Raw genomic sequence first — 26,705 nt, forward strand, 5'->3', positions numbered from 1 at the left:
TTGCATTCAAACTCTTTGTATATGGATTATACAGGGTGACACGCCCAAAATGCAATCCAACCATATTTGGTAGAAATAAACTTAAATCTTAACCTGGCTTGTCCACCAAGTTACACTCATAAATAACCAACAGTCTTTGTTTTATTGCTGTCCAATAAGAAGCACATCTAGTTTTGACATGTGAAACTGTCTGATGCACCCTTCTCTTGGTAATTCCCTGATTTTGATTGTTAAGGAAGAGTTTGAGGATTATTTTTTATGGATATTATCTTTGAGGCGATCTCACAGATTTAAAAAAAAATTTTTTTATTACATTTTCACCCCAAACAAGGCACATTGCCACTTTGGTGTAGGGGGCTACTATCAGGGGAAAACAACTACTGGGGTACTATGTAGGGATTTGGGCAGCAAGATGTTGGTTCACGTTGCACTTGAACTTCTGCATGTCAGTACAGTTAGGGAAGCAGGGACCTGGAATGGAATTCCAAAGTCTAGCGGTTCTGGGGAAGAAACTACCAGAGTAGAAAGATCTTTTACATCTAGGGATCTCTACAGTGTGGCGGTGGGATTTTGCAGCTTGTCGGGTCTGTCAAGGGTGTTCACGTCGTGGGGGCACAATGCTTGCAGTTCGTCAGAGCATTCACCATTAAAATACTTGTAGAACAGGCAGAGGGATGCAACGTTTCGTCGATGGGACAGAGGCTGAAGCTTAGATGCCAGTTTAGGGCCTATCAGATTTGCGACTCTCTTTTGAACCCTGTCAAGGAGCGAGAGACTAGTAGCCGATGCACCAGCCCAAATATGACAGCAATACTCCATACATGGGCGAATCGTTGCCTTATAGAGGTACAGGATACTTTCGGGTGTTAGTAGTTTTCTAGCACGGTAGAGAGAGCCTACCTTCCTTGCAGCGGCCCTGGCAATGCCCTCGATGTAATTGTTCCAACTCATGTTTCCTGTGAACGTTAGGCCAAGGAGCTTGAAAGATGTACTCTCAGATAAAGAGTCGTTGGCCATTACTGTAGGTGGTAGAGAAGGTTTCTTGTAATTATTGAATGAAACAAGTTTAGTCTTGGCGGCATTGAACGTGACCATCCATTTTTGTCCCCATTCCACTACTGATTGGAGGTCATCCTCTAGTGTTTCTGCCATTACTTTAGATATATGTTCATTTGTTTTCCTGTCATACCTGTTATAGAGTGTGGTGTTATCAGCATATATACCAATCTAAGAGGCAATTTTGTCGGGGAGGTCATTTATGAATATCAGGAACAGTAGCGGTCCAAGGATAGATCCCTGGGGCACTCCCGCATTTATATCATATTGTTTAGATGTACGACTGTCGAGGACAACCTGGATTTTTCTCTTATCTAAGAAGGATTTAATTATGTTATGTATTCTACCAGTGATACCGTATGATCTAATCTTCCTGAGGAGACCCTTATGCCATACCCTGTCAAAAGCCTTAGATATATCTAGAGCTACCGCTCTGCCCTCTCCTGCTTTGTCCAGTGAATGGTATATGCGTTCAGAGATTACAGTGAGGATGTCTGCTGTGGAACTGGCTTGTCTAAATCCATATTGTTGGTCGGTCAGAAGTTTAGCATCTGTAAGGTGCTGGATTAGAGCATGGTTAATTAAGGTCTCAAATATTTTGGCAAAAAGTGGGAGGAGGCTAATAGGGCGATAATTTAATGGGTCAGTTCTTTCGCCAGAATTCTTGAATACTGGTACCACAGAAGCAGTTTTCCAACAACCCAGAAAGCAAGATTCATTCACATTTGCTTAAACTTAATCGCCAGATAAAATCTGGCGATTAAGTTTAAGCAAATGTGAGTCATTCACGACCACACATCTGATGAGACAATTGTGAAACTGTCCCTGCAGCCATTCCAACAAGTTTTTTGAAGTGTACAGAGTAATCCCATTTTTTAAAAACAGTGTTCATTTTTCACTAACCAAAACATTCTCATCCATTCTTTCAATGTGACCAAACCAACAAAGTCTCCGGTTCTGCACTTATATCCAGCCTTAAAATGTCCAGGTTTAATTTTCCTCTGAAGACATCATATCTAAGCCTGTATTAAACACTTACACATCCATTCTCATATCATTTTTACCATGTAACCTTCTCCGATCAAGTTTAATTCTTATGCATAATGTATATACTGCACACATATGCCTGATAATCTTACTTTGTTCAGCAGTAGTAACACTCTATTGCTTAATAATAGTAGAATTTCCCTGAACTTTCTTTATTAAAAAAACCCCAAAAAACCCAAAAGCAAAAAACACAAAAAGAATAAAAAGGAAAAAGCTGATTATATTTCTAAAATGAACATAGGATTTTTTGTCTTAATTGATCCTAATAATATCAAACATCTTTGTGTCAGGAGTTTAAGGACGATATTGGAAAGGTTTTTCTTTTAGTTATTCTCAAAGGAAAAAGTCAGAAGTGCTTAAATTTGGTGACCTTATCGATGACCCTACATCTCTCCTTAAAGAAGAAATAATTCAAATTAAATAAATTAACAAATTCAAATAAATTATATACGTTTTATTTACCAAACATCCGAAGTTATAAAGGGGTTGGAAGTTTGAAATATTTTAATTGTAATATTTTCAGCATATTCCAGCTCCTGCTGATGTATGAGTATGGATAGCTAATTATGTGCATATTTTCTCCCACAAGTTGGTTTAAGTAGTGTTTATTAGATGTGAAGAATGCGTATGTTATTCAAACCGCTACTTGAAATACTTTGTTGTGCTTACAATTTGTTGATACAAGTGTGCACAGCTGAGATTTTGTATTCTTTCTTTATACAATGTAGAAATCGGCTCTCATAAGTTAGCTCCAAATCTTTAACAGTTTCGGTGCATCTTCATTATTAGAGTGAAATTTGAAAATCGAAATATTGACTTTCAAGTAAAACCAGTATTATTTATTTAATTGTCATGTCGCAATAATAAATATAATAAAAAATTGCGAAAAACGTAAGGTAGAAAATTAATTATTGAAAATAATTTTCCAAGAAAATTAGCAAAAATTGAAAGTTTTGCTAAAAATATAACAGAGAGGTCTTATCCTAACAAGGGAGATAATTATTTTCTACAAACTGGAAATCTTAGGCCAATTTAAAAATACGAGTTACTTCCCTTGTTTTTACATCATGTGTCTCAAACAAATATGACGAAGTGTTTATTATAAAAAAAAGGCTTGGAAATTCTTGTTTTATTAAATAATGCAGTAATATGCAATTAATTGAGACATGATAAATCAGTAGATATCATTGCTTTTAGTTGAAATCGACATCAAACGTATTTTTTTTAATGAACATTGATTTTTTTATCGATTTAAGAACCACAGTTTTTTTTAGAGAAGTTTGTGTGGTGTTTTTAACGCTTCTTATTAAGATAAATTTTCTTATATTTATTTTATTTGAATTTGGAACCGATTTTATATCAAAAGATACAACACGATTATTTATTCATACTTTTTACGCACAGAAAATGTTTCACTTTTTAGTGTTTGGACAGATCAAACGCACAGAAAAGTTTTCACTTAACACTTTATTAATAGTAAATGTGATAGAGAAATTGTAAAAATACATGATTAGAAAATGAAAATGATAGTCTAACCTATCAAATGAGACCTGCCATGTTTCATTATAAAATCGAAGTGACCCATTTTTACACTGAATCAACCAATTATACAGATGGCGTCAAGCTGTAGCTCTAAATGTTTTGATCTTCTTTTGTTTAAAATTAGATCTGCCCTTTTTTAACAAATAAATAATAAATTAATTTTTGTGGCATCATTTCTCACATTAGACCAACAGAATCTCCGACATTTTAGACGGTGGCGTCTTCTCTGTATGATTCTGTGCAGTTCTAAAAGGTTTACCTTCACAGGCTTTATTTTCTCCTGTTTTGAGAAGGAGTTACATGATTGTTAATCGTCTGAGGCGCCCCTACCCTACCTATTTTTTCGTTCAAAATACTCCTTTTCTAAGGTACTGATTTCAAATTCCACTTTCTGACCTTGTGTCACACCTTCTACTGTGTTAAGGAGATAGATAAAACTATTTTATTTTTTACAGGTCACCTCGGATGCTTTGAAATGGCTAAAAATGAAAGCATTGTTAAGCAGTTTAAAAATGAAAACATGACGATTCCTTTTTGTAAAAGCGAATGCCAAAAGTATGGAACTGAATTTGCAGCTCTCACAGTAAGTGTAAATCCAGAGTTTTAGAGGTCATTGTTTTTGTTTTATTTCTTTCTTTCTTACAAAAAAATTTACTTTGCAAGAAGTTTATTTCTTGCAAAGTACATTGTTTTTACATAAAAAAAAATCTTCATAAAACTTCTGATTAAATTAAAAAAATATATATTTAGAGTTTTAAAATATATAAAACATATTAATTAAATTCAAAAATATATTTATATTTAAAAAATGATTAAAATATAAATAAAATTACAAAATATATTTATAGTTAAAAAGAATATAAATTAAATTAAAACATATTTATGATTTTAAAATTATAAAAACGTGATTTGCTTTTTTTTAATTTTAATTCTAATAGGAAATGATTTTTTGCTGATTTAACTTTTTTATCCGAATAAAAATTGTAGATGCATAATCTGCATGTAAAAAAGTTGCATTGTTAACCGGAAGTAAATGATATTGTAAAAGCAAAAGTGTCACTTTATTTAGTTAGTCATTCTGCATTTCAGATTCCTTAATTGGACCTTGCCAAATGATAATTTGTGTGGAACTACACTGTTTCCTCCTCTTCTTTCTCATCCTCCTTCTCCTCCCTCCTCCTCCTCCTCTGCATTATTATCATCATCTGTTGAGAAACGATCTCTGAAATATTCAATGTTTACTTGGTTGAAATGATTAATACTGATTGATTCAAAATATTCAATTTAGATTGGTTGTCTATATTAAACATCAGCCAATCAGAAAGAGATCGCCTCCTGGAGACGGGCACATATTTGTCTTATCTATATAAGCAAGTGCCCTTGTGCTCTCCTCAATAAGATGCAGTGAGAGCCCCAACTTGCCACAGAAACCTATGTCATTCTCAACACAGAAACTGCTACACATATTCTTGATGAGGAAATACTGACTACTGGCATCTCAATGAGCAACACAAGTCAGGAAACTTTTTTTTAAATATAGCGACAGCTTGTCTACTTACATATGGACATAGCAACACTTCTTTTGTTTCAAACAATTTTAACTTTTCTCGACCCCTTTCTTCACTTTCAGCTGTTCTACACTCAACATACTTTCACCTTTCATCCCAACATACGAACATACTTTTGACTTTGTCTATTTCTACAATAATGTAATTTAGCTCGTCCCTACTCTAAGTCGAACTGCTTCTTTCAACCAGCATATAACTGGTTGTATAGCAATGATTCATTGGCATTTCTGATTTATTGTCAAACTCTACTTAAAAAAAACAAAACAAAAAAAAACCTCATTTTTCTACTTCTGCTCACTTTTTCTCATATAAAGATTATATATCAAACCGCTCCAATAAATATCAATCTGTTTTTCTTTTTATTTTTGTTTAGATACAAAACGTATATATTCAATTGAAAAGAATATTTTTCATTCTTTTATTTATATTTTATATGTAGGACAGAAGCTACTTCGTTTATATTGCAGAATGAGCTGCTCCTTTCTCTAAAACTCCTATTCACCCATTCAAGATGTTAGCTTAGAATGTTCAGCAGTTTTCTCTCTTGAACCAGATCAAAGTTATCACCTTTAATTCATTTCCAAGGTCTTCAATTTTGAAGTACAAATAACAGATGACACATGCATAGTCCGACATTCAAAATCAGGGATTGCTCCCCTTCTGTACCTGGCTTGGGAGCTGGTGGACAATTTCATGTAACATTTCGTTTTCACATGGAGCATTATCCATCAAAAGAACCAATGAATAAGAATTGTGTGGAACTGCACCATATACCCCCTCCTTTTCCTCCTCCCCCTCCTCCTTATCATCATCATATCGATTTGTAAGAAGAAAGCTAACGATAACAAAAAAAAAGAAGAGATTTCACCTTATACATTAGAATAAAAAAAAAACAAGATAAGAGATGCATCTTTTTTTTTTTTTATTTAAGTTTGATATTTGGAGTATTCATCAGAATGTTTTTACATTTGTTCTAAAGATACAAATATTCACATTAAAGAAAACACAATTTACAATCGTAATTCATCGATTTATTAACAAAGATATTTATTAGTAATGAAATTTATTAATAGTGAAAATTATTAATAAATGAATTTATTACTAATAAAATTTATAAATGATGAAATTTATAAATAATGAAATATATTAATACTGAAATTTATAAATAAAGATATTTATTTGTAATGAAATTTATTAATAATGAAATTTATTAGTAATGAAATTTATTAATAATGAAATGTATTAGTAATGAATTTATTAATAATGAAATGTATTAATAAATGAATTTATTAATAATAAAATTTATAAATGATGAAATTTATAAATAATGAAATATATTAATAAAGAAATTTATTAACAAAGAAAAATATTTGAAAATAAATTATAAACAAACAGATTTGTTAAAAAATAATTAACAAAGACATTTATTTATAATAAAATTAATTAATAATAACATTTACTAATGATGAAATCTATTAATAAATAATTAAGTTATAATAAAATTTATAAATACTAGAATTTATTAATAATGACAATTATTATTATTGAATTTTATTAGGAATGAAATTTGTTAATATTGAATTTATTTATAATGAAATTTATTTATAATGAAATCATTAAATAAAAAATATAATTCATAAAGAAATTTATAAACAAAGAATTTTATTAACAAGATAATTTATGAAAAAATAATTTTGTAATAATAAAATTATGAATAAAGAAATTTATTAATAAAGAAACTTCTTAATAAAGAGAATTATTTGCCATTAAATTTATCAACAAGGAAATTTATTAAAAAAACTTATCAACAATAAAATTTATTAGTGAAGAGATATATTATCAAAGAAATTTATTATAAAATAATAAAATTCATTAATAAAGGAAATTATTTAAAAAAATATTTATTAGGAAAGAAATTTATAAATAATGAACTTTATTCATAAAGAAATTTATTAATAAAAAATATTAATAATGGAATTTATTAATAATATAAATTTCATTATTATAAAATTTTATTACTAATAAATTTCTTTATTAATAAATTTCATTAATTATGAATTAAATCATTAATAAATCTCTTTATTAATAAATTTCTTAATAAAAAATTTCATTATTAATAAAAAATATATTAATAATGAAATTTATTAATAATTTAAATTTCATTATAAATAAATTTCATTACTAATAAATTTCTTTATTTAGAAATTTCATTAATTATGAATTTAATTATTAATAAATTATTTTGCTAATAAATTTAATTATTGATAAAAATAATAAAATAAAAAATTATAAATAAATTTCATTATAAATAAATTTCTATGTAAAACAATATTTTGTTAATATATTTATTTGTTAGTATATTCATTGTAAATAAATGTTTTGCTTACAATATTATTACCCAATAATTATTTTTAATTCTAAAGTTCTTTATTAATAAATTTCATTATTAATAAATTTTATAATTAATAATTTCTTTATTAATAAATTGCATTATCGATAAATTTCATAATTAATAAATTTTATAATTAATAATTTCTTTATTAATAAATTTCATTAGTAATAAATTTCATTATTAATAATTTCTTCATTAATAAATTGCAGTATTGATAAATTTTATCATTAATAAATTTTATTGCTAATATGTTTTTTTTGTTAATAAATTTCATCTCATTATATAATATTTTGATTGCAGCAACGGATGCCCTATACAAATTTATTATGTCTACACTATTAGTCACTATCTTATGTAACTTTAGAATGACAGTTTAGACACATTTAATTGTTATAATAAAATCCTAAATTTCATCCTAGGAGAAATACTATCACAATCACAACCATCTTTAGAGGAAGTGGTTTTTATATTTTCCTCTAAATGTGAAGTCCTCCCACCGCCTCCATTCATCACCAGGAGGAATTTTCACTTTCGACAGATATGAGGTTTCACCCTTTGTAACTTGATCATAAACACTTAGATATTACCATTAGTTTACGCTTCTCCAACTCATTAATAATAACGTCTTCCCAGCCAGATTCTGCATAATCTCATTGGTTGAGAGCTGACATTCTTATATTCCGGAATCCCTAGATAAACGAACACTCCAAAAATTCTCCAAAATGGCATCGCTGTCTGCAGGAGACATTAATGCTAACAGAAAAAAAGTATATACATATTAACCGCTAATGCATAGACATTTAAATACTGGTACCCTTAATAATTGGAACAAACGTGCACAAGTAAAAAAACTTATGAGTAAACAAATTTAATAATAATGAAATTTATTAATAATGAAATTTATTAATAAGGAAGTTTATTAATAAGGAAATTTGTATCAATAAAAGTTATTAATAAAACTATATTACTAAAAGGACCTTATTAATAAAGAAATTTTTTAATAATAAAATTTATTAATAATGAAATATATTAATAAAGAAATTATGAATAATGAAATTTATTAAATAAATATTATTAAAAAAGAAATTTCTTAATATAGAAATTTCTTAATAAAGAAATTTAATTATAATGGAATTATTAATAATAGAATTTATTAAAAAAGAAATTTATTAATAAATTAGTTTATGAATAAAAATATTAATGATTACATTTATAAAAAAGAAGTTCATAAATAAATAAAACTTTTTTCTTCAATCTGTTATTTTAGGACTCAAATATCTGCATCTGCATGAATGAACTTGATGATGAAAACAATACAATATCTGGATGTGACAAGGAATGTGCAGGAGAATCATTAACCAGGTGTGGTGGAGTCGATGTCATTTCTGTCTACCACATTGGGGGTATGTGCTTTATTTTATTTTTTAAAACTTTTTTTCAAATCCATTATTTATGGACAAATGCTTAAAATTTGAATCCATTTTTCTTTTTCTTAAATTAAGGCGATCTGTCAGTGGAAATAGACAAAATAAAATAAACACTCTGTCACTGTTCATTACTAGAGCTATAAAATTCTTGGGACATTTTGTGTATCTTGCTGGATGATACAACAAGCTTAAAGGAGAGATGAAGGTGACGAAATGGGTAAATGAAGAGTAGGAAGGCAACTTTGCATGGTACTTTTGGTAGATTTTTGTATATATGTAATCCCTACAGGGCTGCTCAGATGCACAGGCTTGGGTGATAGGTACAACCGATGCCGATCCCTGGCGCATTACCTGTATTCTCGTCTAGTGGTCGAGTTCGGCCCTGCCGCCGTGGTCCGTTCACTGTTTGCACCTTTGATCCGGCTTCCAAACTGTCAACTGAGCCGTCTGAAAAATAGACTGCACTCAACAATGGCGTTTACAAACAAAGAAAAGAAGTCAAAACTTAACTGGCTTTTCTTAACATAGAATAATTATTGCTTTCAACTTTACAAATAGCATATACACAACTGACTTAGGTATACAGATCGGGCTGGCGTTTTTTAACAAAGTACTTTGCTTTTCTATCATCAGTATACAGGGAAGAAAAAGTTCAGAGGCGCGTGTCCTCGGGGGAAATGGGGTGTCGCCGAGACGCGTGGCCAAGTGTGAGTGTGCTGATCTTTACTTCACATTTTATCAATATCGGTTGGCTGCAACCCCTCCCTCCCAACACGCCCACGAGTGATGGTCAACCGGTCAGCGGTCGCGCCTTTGTTTCGGGGGGGGGGGGGTCCAGTAATGTCCCGCTGAACTCTGAACGCCCGGACACAAAAGAAAAAAAAAAGAAATGATAAAAAACGACCTTTACAATTATTGAAGAGAAAAGAGGTTTCCATTTGAACGAGCCTCGTCGCCCACCCCTCTTCCAGCCAACGATTTCAGACTAAATTCCCTCGTCAGTAAAGACAATAAATATCCAAACGCAAAGAGGGTCGGGTTGTCACGGTCAATTACCACTCAACGGGTCCCCTTGACCCATTCAATATTTATGACTACTACAGCATAAAAAACTGTCAATATTTATGACTACTACAGCATAAAAAACTGTCAATATTTATGACTACTACAGTATAAAAATGTCAATATTTATGACTACTACAGCATAAAAAATGTCAATATTTATGACTACTACAGCATAAAAAATGTCAATATTTAGGACTACTACAGCATAAAAAATTGTCAATATTTATGACTACTACAGCATAAAAAATTGTCAATATTTATGACTACTACAGAATAAAAAATGTCAATATTTATGACTACTACAGTATAAAAAAATTTCAATATTTATGACTACTACAGCATAAAAATGTCAATATTTATGACTACTACAGCATAAAAAAATGTCAATATTTATGACTACTACAGCATACAAAAATGTCAATATTTATGACTACTACAGCATAAAAACTGTCAATATTTATGACTACTACAGCATAAAAAATGTCAATATTTATGACTACTACAGCATACAAAAATGTCAATATTTATGACTACTACAGCATAAAAAACTGTCAATATTTATGACTACTACAGCATAAAACTGTCAATATTTATGACTACTACAGCATAAAAAATGTCAATATTTATGACTACTACAGCATAAAAAATGTCAATATTTATGACTACTACAGCATAAAGAAATGTCAATATTTATGACTACTACAGCATAAAAAATGTCAATATTTATGACTACTACAGCATAAAAAAATGTCAATATCTATGACTACTACAGCATAAAAAATGTCAATATTTATGACTACTACAGCATAAAAATGTCAATATTTATGACTACTACAGCATAAAAAAATGTCAATATTTATGACTACTACAGCATAAAAATGTCAATATTTATGACTACTACATCATAGAAAATGTCAATATTTATGACTACTAGCATAAAAAATGTCAATATTTATGACTACTACAGCATAAAAAATGTCAATATTTATGACTACTACAGCATAAAAATGTCAATATTTATGACTACTACATCATAGAAAATGTCAATATTTATGACTACTACAGCATAAAAAATGTCAATATTTATGACTACTACAGCATAAAAATGTTAATATTTATGACTACTACAGCATAAAAATGTCAATATTTATGACTACTACAGCATACAAAAATGTCAATATTTATGACTACTACAGCATAAAAAAATGTCAATATTTATGACTACTACAGCATAAAAAATGTCAATATTTAGGACTACTACAGCATAAAAATGTCAATATTTATGACTACTACAGCATACAAAAATGTCAATATTTATGACTACTACAGCATAAAAATGTCAATATTTATGACTACTACATCATAGAAAATGTCAATATTTATGACTACTACAGCATAAAAAATGTCAATATTTAGGACTACTACAGCATAAGAAATGTCAATATTTATGACTACTACATCACAGAAAATGTCAATATCTATGACTACTACAGCATAAAGAAATGTCAATATTTATGACTACTACAGCATAAAAAATTGTCAATATTTATGACTACTACAGCATAAAAAAATGTCAATATTTATGACTACTACAGCATAAAAATGTCAATATTTATGACTACTACAGCATAAAAAATGTCAATATTTATGACTACTACAGCATAAAAAAATGTCAATATTTATGACTACTACAGCATAAAACTGTGAATATTTATGACTACTACAGCATACAAAAATGTCAATATTTATGACTACTACAGCATAAAAAAATGTCAATATTTATGACTACTACAGCATAAAACTGTGAATATTTATGACTACTACAGCATACAAAAATGTCAATATTTATGACTACTACAGCATAAAGAAATGTCAATATTTATGACTACTACAGCATAAAAAATTGTCAATATTTATGACTACTACAGCATAAAAAAATGTCAATATTTATGACTACTACAGCATAAAAATGTCAATATTTATGACTACTACAGCATAAAAAATGTCAATATTTATGACTACTACAGCATAAAAAAATGTCAATATTTATGACTACTACAGCATAAAACTGTGAATATTTATGACTACTACAGCATAAAAAATGTCAATATTTATGACTACTACAGCATAAAAAAATGTCAATATTTATGACTACTACAGCATAAAACTGTGAATATTTATGACTACTACAGCATACAAAAATGTCAATATTTATGACTACTACAGCATATACCCACGCATAGCCTACATGTTGTTTGTATACGGTAACCGCTAAGAATATTTTTTAAAATTAATTTATGTGACCAGTACTGTTGAGTTAAAACTTCTAAATACTAATGACTTAAAAATATTGATGATGTCTGTGTAAGTAGTAATGATATTATTATTTTTTTTCATTCAGGTTACATTGGATGTTTTGCTGACAATAAAAACAGAGCTCTACAATTTCAAGAATCCAATAAAAACATGACCATAAAAATGTGTCGAGAGTTATGCTTCCAACATAATTTTAAATATGCTGGTCTCCAGGTACGTATTTAATGATTTACTGCCGCTTTTTATTTCAAAATTTGAATTCTTCATAACAATTTATTTTGCACACTAAAGTAGTGCTGTGTGTAAAATGTATCTCAATAAAATGAGTGAGTGAGCAAATAATGAGAGAGAGAGAGAGAGAGAGAGAGAGAGAGAGAGAGAGAGAGAGAGAGAGAGAGAAAGAAATATTATTGTAATATCAACATTTGTTGCATGCTTTTGTCTGTCTTCTCTTTTAATAGGTTTTTTGTTTATTTAAAAAATATTTGAATTGGTCCATTACTCTGTTTAATAATAATAGTAACAATAATGATAATTAGCAGGACCTGTGGAAATTCCAAAGGGATTCATATGTAATGTATTGATGTTGGCATTCTGTAGATATTCAGCATTAATGTGGACGTTCTGATATTACTGTAGCTCTTTTGTTAAAACTGCAAAAGTATTTATCCAAGCTAAGCAGAGACTCCCAGCGTAGCCATATTGTAAAATACGTTTAAATATGATATTTTAATTCTTGCAGATATCATATATATTATTATAGAGTTAATATTCAATCGATTTTTATATATTATAAAGTTGTGATTTAAAAAATAAACTAGTGAAGTTTCTCTCTTTTGATCCCAACGTTTACAACTTGCCATGCTGCTGCACATATTCAATAACGTCATTAGAAACATACTTAAAAAAAAATTTTTTTTTATTGCATTTTCACCCCAAACAAGGCACATTGCCACTTTGTTGTAGGGAGCTACTATCAGGGACATAAGTTAGTGTAGGAAGTTGGGCAGCAAGATGTTGGTTCATGTTGCACTTGAACTTCTGCATGTCAGTACAGTCAGGGAAGCAGATACCTGGAAAGGAATTCCAAAGTCTAGCTGTTCTTGGGAAGAAACTACTGGAGTAGAAGGCTCTCTTGCATCTAGGGATCTCTACTGTGAAGGGGTGGGATTTAGCTGCTTGTCGGGTTTGTCAGGTGTATTTACGTTTAGGGGGTACAAGTGCTTGCAGTTCATCAGAGTAATCACCGTTAAAGTACTTGTAGAACAGGCAAAGGGATGCAACATTTCGTCGATGTGACAGAGGCTGAAGTTTAGCTGACAGTTCAGGATCTATCAGATTGCCGACTCTCTTTTGAACCATGTCTAGAAGCGAGAGACTAGTGGCAGATGCATCAGCCCAAATATGACAACAATACTCAATACATGGGCGAATGGTGCCCTTATAGAGGTATAGGATACTTTCAGGCGTTAATAGCTTTTTAGCATGGTAGAGAGCACCCACCTTCTTCGCAGCGGTCCTGGCAATGTTCTCAATGTAATTGTTCCAACTCATGTTTCCTGTGAACGTTAGGCCGAGGAGTTTAAAAGATGTACTTTCAGATAAAAAGTCATTGGCCATTGCTATTGGTGGTAGGGAAGGTTTCTTGCAATTATTGAAGGAAACAAGTTTAGTCTTGGCAGCATTGAAGGTAACCAACCATTTTTGTCCCCATTCCACTATGGATCGGAAGTCTTCCTCTTGTGTTTCTGCCATTTCTTTAGATATTTGTTCATTTATTTTCCTGTCGTGTCTGTTATAGAGCGTGGTGTCATCAGCATACATACCCACCTCACAGACAATTTTGTCAGGGAGGTCATTTATGAATATTAGGAATAACAGAGGTCCAAGGATAGACCCCGCATTTATATCATATTGTTTAGATGTACGACCGCCAAGGACAACCTGGATTTTTCTCTTATCTAAGAAGGATCTAATTATGTTATGTATTCTTCCAGTGATGCCGTATGATCTGATTTTCTTGAGAAGACCCTCATGCCATACCGTGTCAAAAGCCTTAGATATATCTAGAGCTACCGCTCTACCCTCCCCCGCTTTGTCCAGTGACTGGTATATACGTTCTGAGATTACAGTTAGGATGTCTGCTGTGAAACGGGCTTGCCTAAATCCATATTGTTGGTCGGTCAGAAGTTTAGCATCTGTAAGATGATGGACTAGAGCTTGGTTAATTATGGTCTCAAATATTTTGGCAAAAAGTGGGGCGATAATTTACTGGGTCAGTTCTTTCGCCAGGATTCTTGAAAACTGGCACTACAGAAGCAGTTTTCCAGCAGGCAGGAAAACAAGATTCATTAAGGCATTTGTTGTAAAGTTTGGAGAGAACTGGAGCTACTTCGGCGGCACACTTTTTTAATAGCATAGCCGGGATAAGTTGAGGTGAACCATTGAGTAGAGTGGGGTTTGCTATAAAATTTGCGTGTGGGAACATGTGCTTCAATTGCTGTTTTGAACCATTCAGTGGTCTCATTTGTGCAATGTTCAGCAGGAAGTTAAAAGATATTTTGCCATGGAGCGTCCCTGATGAGGTCCCTGATGGCTTCCCAATCAGTCTTTTTATAATATCTCGTTGTTTTGAGCATTGGCTCTTCAGTTTTAGCTCTAGAGTTTATGGCGATTTCAACCATTATCACTGCATGATCGGTGTTCCCAAGAGGGCTGTGGGCATTCGTTACACAGTCATCGGGAACTGTGGTCAGAAACAGATCTAGAAGTGATGCATGTTGTTCTTGCTGGTCTGGGAAACGGGTTGGAACCGTAACTATCTGTGATAGGGAATGAGATATAGATAGATACAGTGATGATCATATTTATTGGCACGGTAAAATAAAAGTTAAATTTTGTCTAATAAATTCTAAAAAAGGGATTAAATTAAAGAAAATAACAAAGTATATTATGTATTTTTAACTGGCCTTTCCGATGCAGCAATCGGATTTTAGAAAAAATAAATAACAAAGGAACAACAAACATAATTGCAAAAAACCCTTGTTCAAAATTATTGGCACGGCTTTGTTTTTCTTTTAGTATCAGTATAATATCAATCAATTTCCGGTTTACGTGCTTTCTGAACTTTTTTATAGCCATATTATGCTTGTTTAACGCTAATTCAGTGAATAATTTTTTTCAGATAATTTTTAGATAGCGATTTATTTAAACTATTATAAGTGACTAAATTATAATTTTCAATCGCCATGGTTAAAACTAAGGAACACAGCGAAGACGTCAGGAAGCTTGTTGTAGCATGCCATACCAATGGGGAGGGCTATGATAAGATTTCAAAGAAGCTAAACCTTCCCAAATCCACTGTTAGAGCCATAATAAACAAGTTCAAATCGCAAGGCCACGTTATGAGTTTAGAGGGTAGAGGGAGAAAAAGGATTCTTTCCCCAAGAGATGAACGGAAAATTGTTCGACAAGTAAAACAAAACCCAAGGATCTCTGTTGGGGAGATTGTTGATGAACAGAGCACCCCTGGAGTGAATGTATCTCGACATACAGTTGGTAGAGTTTTGAAGAGAGCTGGTTTAAAAGCATGTCGTCCGAGAAAGACTCCCTTATTGAAGCCTATGCACCTGAAAGCAAGGCTAGCCTTTGCAAAACGTCATATTGATAAAGATGTTGCATTCTGGAAACGTGTTCTATGGACTGACGAAACGAAAATAGAGTTATTTGGCCATAATAAAGTGTCTTATATTTACAGAAAATCTGGCGAAGCTTTCCTGCCTAAGAACACCATACCCACAGTGAAGCACGGTGGAGGCAGTTTGATGTTTTGGGGATCCTTTGCTGCCTCTGGACCAGGGCGACTTGTTAAGGTCACAGGTAGCATAAAAAAGGAAGATTATGTTAAAATATTGGATGAAAACCTGAAAGACTCTGCTAAAGAGCTCTCACTTGGTCGTCGTTGGTGGTTCATGCAAGATAATGACCCAAAGCATTCGGCTAAACTGACTAAGAAATGGCTTGAGGACAATCATATTAATGTTTTGGAGTGGCCATCACAAAGCCCAGACCTTAATCCAATTGAAAATTTATGGAGAACATTAAAATTGAGGGTAATGCAAAGGAAGCCTAAGAATCTTATTCAATTGGAGGATTATTGTCAGGAAGAGTGGGCTAAAATTACTACTGAAGAGTGCAACAACTTGGTTGTAAACTATGAATAGCGACTGAGGAAGGTAATCAAGGCCAAAGGCTATACAATTGATTATTAAATAAATCGTGCCAATAATTTTGAACAAGGGTTTTTTGCAATTATGTTTGTTGTTCCTTTGTTATTTATTTTTTCTAAAATCCGATTGCTGCATCAGAAAGGCCAGTTAAAAATACATAATATACTTTGTTATTTTCTTTAATTTAATCCCTTTTTTAGAATTTATTAGACAAAATTTAACTTTTATTTTACCGTGCCAATAAATATGATCATCACTGTATCAAGTTACGTGTTGTGGTACCAGCTGCGTCTGTGTAAGTAGAAAATCCAAGCCAGTTGCTGTAGTGAACATTGAAGTCACCAAATACATGCACTTGTGCGCTAGTGTTGAGGGAAAGTGCTATATCTATGCTGTCAGAGACTTTGTTTATTAGGGTACAGTCCTGGGTCGAGGGAGAGCGGTAGAGAAAATAAAAGTAGCTAATGTTATGTTGCATGTTAAGTCTAAAACACATAAAGGCTTGATCGTCCAATTCTAGTTTAATTTCTCTAGTCAAGGGGAGGATGTTTTGAATGTAGACTCCAAGCCCATGTATATGTCTGTCAGAGTCCTTACGGCAGAGTGGGAGGTATCCAGGCATGTTAAAGTAGTTAGAGGGGATGGAGGAGTGTAGGTTAGTCTCACTTAGTGCTATGATATCCGGGGTGTTTGTTAGGAGAAATACTTCATCCAGTTTACACCTGACATGTTTTAATTTTTACACTGATAGGACGCATCACACCTGTCCATTTCTTTCCAGGTATCAATCAGAACATTTTATATCACAATAGAAAAATGCGTGCATGAAAAGTAATATCGTTAAGCTTAAACATGAAAAAGAAAAGGACAACATATTCTAGTAAAAAATATAATGAATTTATAACTTAAATATTGCAGCATTAAAACAATTGATTATATAATGTTAAATTGAATTGAAAAAAATTTCTTAATGCTGCAATATTTTAAGTTATAAATTCATTACATTTTTTACTAGATTATCTTGTCCTTTTCTTTTTCATGTTTAAGCTTAACCATAATACTTTTCATGCACGCATTTTTCTATTGTAATCCATGATTTTTCCAGGCTTCCAGTAAATTCACTTGTTCTTTGTTTAATTTCAATCTTATTTTTTTGCCCCATAAACATAATATACACATATGAAAAAAAAAAACAATGTACAGGACTCGTCTGTTTTCATTCTCTCTGTTTCACTTGTTACTTCTCTTTTCGTGTGAGCGGTGAATTAGTAGCAACTCTAGTCGCTGAAGTGACGCAGTTGGTATGGAAACCAGTCAGAAAAAACGTTGCTCACCTCCTTAGATTTTTTTACGATTTTGAACACCAGAAAATTCATCACAACTTTTGTTTTACTGAACGAAAATCGAATTTTTTTTTCACAATATAGCTGAGGAGATGATCTATAAACTGTAATAACTGTTTGAAATTTGGTCGAAAAATGAATGAGTGGTGAAGCTTTAAAGGAGTTCTAAATGACTAAAACTGGCATTTAACCATATATACAAACACGGCAGTGTTTGAATGATATAACAATTATTGGGTTCGGTACCGAGTCCATTGCTTTTCATTTGCATCTTAAAACCATTGTCCAGGAAATTTCGGGTTAAGCTTGTTGAGAAGAGATGTTGTATGCTGATGCTCATGAGACAATGCAAGAACTACTTGGAGGAATGCTATGAAAACGTAAGGTCTAAGAATAAACGTTACCACGACCCAAAATGGTCAGGTTGTAGTATTGGAAAGTTCCCTAAAAAAGAAAAGTTCCTCTGCTCAGTTTGTGGAAAGGGAGTCGGGTACAATTCATTTTTTTGTAGTACCTGTAAGAATTGGATACCCAAGAAGTGCATTGGAATAATAGGTTGAGAGAAGATAACCAATTTATATGCAAGAAATCCAAGAGAATGGAAATGGATGAGAACTCAAATGTGGAGAAAGTAAATCTGGATGGAAAAGTTTTGTTACCATTGTTATACCATTGGAGTTCAGGGTGGAGCATGTGCAAGTGTGTGTGCAAAAGTTAGACGATAGAGTATGTTCTGTGAACTTCTGCCATTACTAACCAGTAGAGCATTACAACTAAGGGAATAGTCTGTCAGACATGCATATGCAGTGCGATGATGTTTGAAAATAAAACCCAGCCAGTGAGAGTTGAGGGCATGCGTTGCATGGAGAAAATTCTTATGAAGATAATATGATGGACACTAATATGAGACTTAAAGTGAAGCTTAGTTCTGGTGACCTCAGTGGAAGATTAAATATTGACAGTATAGAGAGATGTGTGCAGAACAGGATACTATGATAGTTTGGTCACTTTGAAAAGGTAGACGAGAGTTTTTGAGTAAATGTAAATGTAAAACAGTTGATGTAGCTGATTCGGTTCACAAGGGAGGGCCAAGTGCTAAAAATGGACTCGAGAGAAAGAAGGGAAAATAAAGACCTAGTCAAAGATAAGTTAGTTTTTAAGTCATTTTTTTGAAGCCATCTAATGCATGGCAGCATGTAAAATGGACGACGACGATGACGACAATGGTGATGATGATGATATTATTCACTTTGTGATCAGTTTTTTTTGTTTATACATTTTATTGCAGTTTGCTGTGGAATGTTACTGTGGAAACGACGGCTATGATGAACATGGTGCCAGTAACAAGTGTACTTTAAAGTGTCCTGGGAAAGAAGACACTATCTGCGGTGGCGATTGGGCTACGTCTGTATATGTTGCAAAAGGTATGAAACTAACGGTTGTATTAATTTTAACTCACATCATAGCTTAATATCAAAAAACAAAACTATGTAAAAATAATTAAAAGCTTTGAAGGTTGTAAGAAGTGTATCTTTAATATGAGATTAATTCAATTAGAGAACAATAACTATTGCAATCTTTTAGAGGGTTGGATTTTCCCCACATTAAAAACATACCTTGTGCTTAACCATGCTATCGTGAGGACACAAACGAATAGGAACAATAAAATATTGTAGCTGATAAGAACGATAAGGTGGTTACAAGCCCCCCGTCCCCCGCTTCCCACACATATAAATGGCTGCTAGAGCCAGTCAAAGTGACACCGAGCTGTGTGCTGTGCATGTGTGATGATGAAAGGGGACAGTGGTTATTTTTATTTTTTATTTTTTAACTAGCGTATCACGGCTTATCAAGGCCTAGAGGCCACTCAAGGATAAAGATTAATCATCACAGTGATGATCGATAATAGTGGAAATTGGGTAAGATTTGATTATGTAAGAGGACGGCTTAACAAGAATTTGTTTACATTGGACATGAAAACAGCCAGATTCTAGTCAGATAGGATACAGCTCCACGATATTGTGTTCCACAGACAGGCAGTTCTAGGAAAGAAGCTTTGCTCATGGAATTTTTGTTTAGTTTTCAGTCAGATAGCAAGTAAGAAAAATTGTTGATAGTGGCTATAGGAAGGCAAGTGTTTATGTCAAACGACTTAAATCTCAGTAGAAAACCTGCCTTGAAAATACCGATAGAGCAGAGATATCCCCAACAAGTGGTTGTAAACAAGTGAATATACTCTTTTGCCTTTCCCTCTCTTTTTGTTTTTTACATCTACATCTCCTTTGTATCTCTATCTTCCTACTCTCTCCCAACTTTCACATATATTCTATTTAGGGTATTGAGCACTGTTCAATTTAACACGAGACTTAATAAGAATAAAATTATATTATGATTAAGGCTGTGACAAGAGAATATTCTTTTTATTATTTTGACTCTCCAGTATATATGCGTTAATATCTTATATGTTCTTATATAGAGCGATATGGTTCTCGATCGATTAACTGTGTCTGATATATACTTGAGAGTCAAAACAATGAAAAGAATATTCTCTTGTCAGCCATAATTATGATACCAACTGTATTTAGAGTATTGAGTACATTTAGATTCAGCATCCACCATATTCCAAGTAACCTATTGCATTATTGCATGCACCTGTTACATCTTTTTTTTTTAATTTTTTTATTGTATGTTTTTTTTTTTACAAAGGAGTCACTACTTATCAAGACCCGGAGGCCATTCGAGGATAAGGGTTAAAGAGTGTATAGTGGTCAAAGGGACAATATCATAGTAATCGTTAGTAGTGTGAATTTTTTAATTGGATTACTTAAGGGGACGACTCATCAAGAACTTGTTTACATTGGACTTGAAGACAATCAAATTGTAGTCAGCTAGAAAGCAGGCAAACCGAAGAGAGTTCCACAGAGGTGCAGTTCTAAGAAAGGAGCTTTGTTCATGGAATCTACATTTAGGTTTAGGCACAGATAAACAATGCGGGAAATTATTGATAGTGGTTTTAGCTAGATGAGTGTTTCTCGTGAATGCTTGGCGAGGGGGGACCATAGATTGGAGCTCAGACGAGCACTTGCCTTGAAAATAATGATAAAACAGAGACAGGCTTGCAACGTCTCTTCTATGAGAAAGAGGTCGCAGGGAAGAGAAAAGGGCATCACTTACTAGGCTACAAAGTCTATTTTGAACTCTGTCAAGACAGGATAAGTTTTTTCAAGCAGCTCTTGCCCAGATATGGCAACAATACTCCATCCTTGGACGTACTTTGATCTTATATAGGTAGAGAATTGCATTAACAATGAGATATCTACTGGATCAATAGAAGGATCCCATAATTTTTCCAGCAACCTTGGCAACGGATTTGATGTACATGTTCCATTTTAGATTAGGAGTAAAAGTCAAGCCCAGAAACTTATTAAAACATGGAGCCTCCCCAAGACGTGAGCCATTCATTTCAATTGATGCCAGATGGGGATCAGAGCGTTGATGATATAAAGATAGAAACTTGGTTTTAGATGCATTACAAAATTAAATGCATTTTCACCCCAAACAAGGTACAACACCTCTTTAATGTAGGGGTTACTATCTGGGACATAATTTGTAGGGAGTTGAGCAGCAAGATGTCTGTTTACATTACACTTGAACTTCTGCATGTCAGTACAGTGAAGGAAACAGGAAGTCGGAAGGGAATTCTAAAGTCTAGCCGTTTTAGGGGATAAAACTATTAGAGTAGAAGGCTTTTTTTTTTTTACATAGGCATCACCATTTATCAAGGCCAAAAGCCTCGAAGATAAGGGTTAAAGAGTGTACAGTAGACAATTGGACAATATAGTAATCGTTAGTAATGGGAATTCGGTAAATTTGTTAACAAGTGGGACAGCTCATCAGAAACTTGTTTACGTTAGACTTGAAGACAACCATATTGTAGTCAGCTGGAAAGCAGGTAAACGGAAAACAATTCCACAGGCGTGCAGTTCTAAGAAATAAGCTTTGTTCATGGAATCTACGTTTAGGTTTATGCACAGATAACGAGTGGGGGAAATTATTGATAGTGGTTTCAGCTAGATGAGTGTTTCTTGTGAAAGATTGGTGAGGGGGGGACCATAGACTGAAGCTCAGTCGAACACTTTCCATGAAAATAACGATACATCAGAGACAAACTCGCAACATCTCTTCTGTGAGATAGAGGTTGTAAGGAGGAGAAAAGGACATCTCCTACGAGGCTACGAAGTCTATTTTGAACTCTATCAAGGCAGGACAAGTCCTTTCTAGCAGCTCCTGCCCAGATGTGGCAACAGTATTCCATCCTTAGATATACCTGGCTCTTATATAGATAGAGAATTGCATCAGCAGTGAGATATCTACTGGATCGATAGAAGGATCCCACCATTTTTCCAGCGGCCTTGGCAACAGATTTGATGTACCTGTTCTATTTAAGATCAGGAGTAAAGATCAAGCCCAGAAGCTTGTCAAAACTTGAGGCCTCCTGAAGACGAGAGCCATTCATTTCAACTGATGCCAGATGGGGATCAGAACGTTGATGATGTAAAGATAGAAGCTTGGTTTTAGATGCATTAAAAGTAACCAGCCACTCCTTTCCCCATTGTACCACGTGCTCAAGATCAGAGGAGAGAGAATCGGAGAGAACTTGGTCGTTTACTGACTTAGATGTGCTACCATAGATGGTAGTGGCATCAGCCTAAATGTCTATAAATGATGTAAAGATGTGATGTGGAAGATCATTAATGTAGATCAGGAAAAGAGTTGGGCCTAGGATGGACCCCTGAGGGATTCCAGCATTAATACTGTGAGCTTCTGATTTTTGCCCATCAATTACTACTCTTAAACTTTCTTACATCTAAGGTTTTCTACTGTATAGGGGTGGAATTTTGCTGCTTGTCGAATTTGTCAGAGGTATTTATGGCTAGGAGGTACAAGGACTTGTAATTTGTTGGAGCACCTAATGTTGTAAAACAGGAAGAGTGATGCAACATTTTGTCGATGGACAGCGGTTTAAGCCTAGCTGACAGTGCAGGACCTATTAGGTTGGCGATTCTCTTTTGAACCTGTCTAAGAGGGAGAGACTAGTAGCAAATGCACCAGCCCAAATGTGGCCTTGCACAGAATCTATGGAATCAGGTACTATTTTATGTATCATGTACTATTTACTGAGTGTCTTACTGTATTGATAATTTATTGCTCCAGAGAAACGAGCATGAGAGTAAAGACGGTAATGTCAACACTATATCAGCAATATAAGTAAACCGTGAAAATTCCTTTTTGTGTTTTCGACTCTTCAGTTATGAACCAGCATGTATAGAAGATACTTCCGGAAATGCTAGGAGAATCTGTTGATTGAAGAAAGGCAAATAAGTGTTTCTTATCAGGCTCAATGAAGATAATGGCCCTGTGACACATAACTATAGGAAACAACGTCATGTATTTGAGAAACATTGCAAATTTTCACGTGTGTGCCCATCCTGCAAAGAATTGAGGAGCCAACCCATTACAATGTATATAATTCCAAAAATATTACAAAGACTTTTTGAAAAACTACATCATCTTTTTTTTTCTATTTTCTTTCTTATTATTTTCTAGTTGTATTCAATTAGTGTAGAGATATATTGATGGTTGGAAACAATTTCATTTTTTTTCTTCACATGTATTCATTCACACATGGCCAATTGCCACAAATTGACGTAAGGCACTTCTGTGAATTTGAGGTGAGATTTATAGGAGCGTGTTAAACAGGGAATTGTGCAGTGAGATGTCTGTTCACATAACACTGAAGTTTCTACATGTTGGTACACTTAAGGAAGCAGGAAGCAGGGAGAGAATTCCAAAGGCAAGCAGTTTGATGAATGAAGCTATTAAAGTAGAAAACTTTCTGGAATCTGAGTACCTCCATAGTAAATTAGTGGGATTTTGCTGATTGTTTGGTTTGTTGAGGAGTCTTTACATTGAGAGGGCACAAGTGCAGCAAGTTTGTTGAAACACATTTCAGTGAAGTGGTTGTGAAACAAGCGCCGGGATGCAACATTGCGACTAGTGGACAAACAGTGCGGGACTTATTAGATTAAAGGCATTTTTTAGAAACCCTGTCTAAGAAAGAGATACTAGTGGTTGGTGCACCAACCCAAATATGGGAACCATACTCCATGCATGGGCAAATGATAGTTTTGTAGAGATACAGGATATTAGTTGTGTTTAGAAGTTTTCTAGCCTGGTAGAAGGAGTATACCTTTTCTTCAGTTGACTTGACAATATATTTTATGCATTTGTTCTTCATGTTACGCTGATGAATTTAAATGTTTGGCACTCAGGTACGATGCTATTAGCCATGGCAGTCGGCGGTTAATACTTTTTCTTATAATTTGTCTTGAAAGCATTAAATATAACCATTTGGTTTTGTCCCCATTCCACTGCACGAAATAGAGTCATGTTTATATTTTTTGCATTGAAGGAAAAGTTAAAAATAACATTTACAACATGAAAAAAAAAACAAAAAAAAAAACAGTCAACACGGTTGTGTTTTTTAAAACCTACTTGTTGATGCTGGCAAATAGGTCTAACGAACCGAATTATATTAAATGTTAAAAGATACAAATAAAAATAATTATTTAAATGTTGAAACATTTTTTAAATGCATTCGTCACTGAAATAGTCTTTGTTTAATTTTGTATGAAACAAGAAAATCTATTTAAAAGTGAATTTCGTTTCGTTCAGTTATTTTATGGACCTAACCGACTGCAGATTGAATCGAAGGAAATTTTCGTTAGATTCTGTGAAAGATTTAACCGTTATTGAAACTTATTTGCATGCTTGAACTGTTAAAATATCAATTTCTATGACATACAAACAAACATTGACTTTTATATATAGAAAAGATTACTTGTTAACAAGGTTGTTAATTTAAAATATTTTCGTTTGGAAAACTTGTTTTTATATATTGTTTCTAATACTAATTTTCCTTAGAATATTAATATCTTTATTAAATTGTTTAGTGACTCCGTTTGGACATTTGTTAACTTGCCGACGACATTTTATTTTTGGAGATTTGAATAGAATTCAATTTTGACCGATTTTTTTTTGTTTTTCTTTTAGATTATTCCATGTAATGCTGAACTTCTGTTTTAAGTGGATCACCAGAATTTCTTCAATCACAAGTTTGTCATTGCAGACCAGTTACACGATAGAAGGATTACTTTTTCACAAGTTTACATGCACTATGAAGCTACATGTAGCCAAATTATGTGTGTGTGCGTGTGTGTGTGTGTGTGTGTGTGTGCGTGCGTGTGAGGAAATATATATTCGTGCATATACTTTTTATTTTTTATAGTCCAAACTTTTCAAGGTAAAACATTGATGATTGCTATCATTAACCTTGGTACATTTTAACGGGCCGTTTCTCCCATAGAAGAAAAACCAAAGTTAATATGTCACTTTCGGATATTTTCCCCATGTGCTCCTCAGAAATCTATTGTTCATCTTCATAAGTATAAGGCCCCCGCCCCCAATATATGTATATATATATACATAAAACAAGCAACTTACATTGAATCCAAGTTTGTGCTGAGGAAAACATGGATGTTGCTAATCCATTCAAGTAGCCATGTTCTTTTACTAAAACACACACACACACACACACACTATATATATATATATATATATATATATATATGTGTGTGTGTGTGTGTGTGTGTGTGTTGTGTGTGTGTCCACAAAGTAAATCATTATTAGTATTTGGGCTATATCATTATACAATTATATACTCAACTATACTTTATTTCAATGGCAGCAATAATTATTATTATAAAGATTCTACTTGTATTTTATTTTCTTCAATTTAATAATCCTGAGGAAGTCTTGAAATAAAGACGAAACGTTGATGAATATATAACTTGGTTTGCTCCTTCCATCTCGTCGGAATATGATTTTCTTTAATCACACACACACACACACACACACACACACACACACACACACACACACACACACACACACACAGTGGCTAGTAGCATAAATGAGAAGCTGAATTTGCTGTAAACAATTCCTTTTAAATTGTTGGCCTTTTTGTTTTGTTTTGTTGGTAAACTTATAAAATTAGATAAAACATGAAAATTCGATATTTTCTGATAGCGTATGCAATATTTTCATTTGAAAAAGGGGGAAAATACTGATAAAGAATCTTTTCAACTTCTGTACAATTTCTGGTAACACTGAAAACTCCTATTTTCATACACACATGGATCCGATATGGACTAATTTCGAAAAGGAGGTATTAACCTATAAATATCAGAAAAATTTGGACACCCGATTGAAAAAACAAAAAGAAAAAGAAAAAACAAACAAAAACAGTAAGTATAAAATAAAAAAGATCACATTCAATATTGTTTCTTTATTCTTTTAATTTATCTGATGCATATAATTGCCAAAGATGTTTAAATATCAAAACTTTCATCACGCAAAATATTAGTTTTACTTGTGGAATACTTTCAACAGCTAAAGTGGCGTTGGTGATTTGTTTAAATTAGTAAAAATTCAACAGTTTGAATATCAACATGCATATTAACAATTACAAAAGACAAAAAACAATATTTTGTAAGGATCGTGATATAATTAGATAAAACAATGATAGATTTTTTGTATGTTAAAATAAGTAAAACACTGTTAAAAAAAATACCCCACCCCAGGAACTGTTTTTAATGGCA

The 26,705-nt window shown here is 32.8% G+C and overlaps 1 protein-coding gene across 18 annotated transcripts in view; it reads left to right on the forward strand.

Annotated features, from left to right (window-relative positions):
- The window catches only part of LOC145277807 (uncharacterized), a 262,143-nt gene extending 235,759 nt beyond the window's left edge, over window positions 1–26,384 (forward strand). For all 18 annotated transcript variants that reach the window (XM_080129669.1, XM_080129671.1, XM_080129670.1 and 15 more), the window contains 5 exons: window positions 4,101–4,228; window positions 8,873–9,008; window positions 12,499–12,626; window positions 19,274–19,409; window positions 25,099–26,384. In XM_080129669.1, the coding sequence (XP_079985795.1) occupies window positions 4,101–4,228; window positions 8,873–9,008; window positions 12,499–12,626; window positions 19,274–19,409; window positions 25,099–25,112 (542 nt within the window). In that variant the 3' untranslated portion in view covers window positions 25,113–26,384. The remainder of the gene's footprint in view (window positions 1–4,100; window positions 4,229–8,872; window positions 9,009–12,498; window positions 12,627–19,273; window positions 19,410–25,098) is intronic.
- The last annotated feature ends 321 nt before the right edge of the window (window positions 26,385–26,705 follow it).

The sequence above is a fragment of the Euprymna scolopes genome, chromosome 6, assembly GCF_053919585.1.
Source record: "Euprymna scolopes isolate OS-2025 chromosome 6, ASM5391958v1, whole genome shotgun sequence".
Taxonomy (NCBI): domain Eukaryota; kingdom Metazoa; phylum Mollusca; class Cephalopoda; order Sepiida; family Sepiolidae; genus Euprymna; species Euprymna scolopes.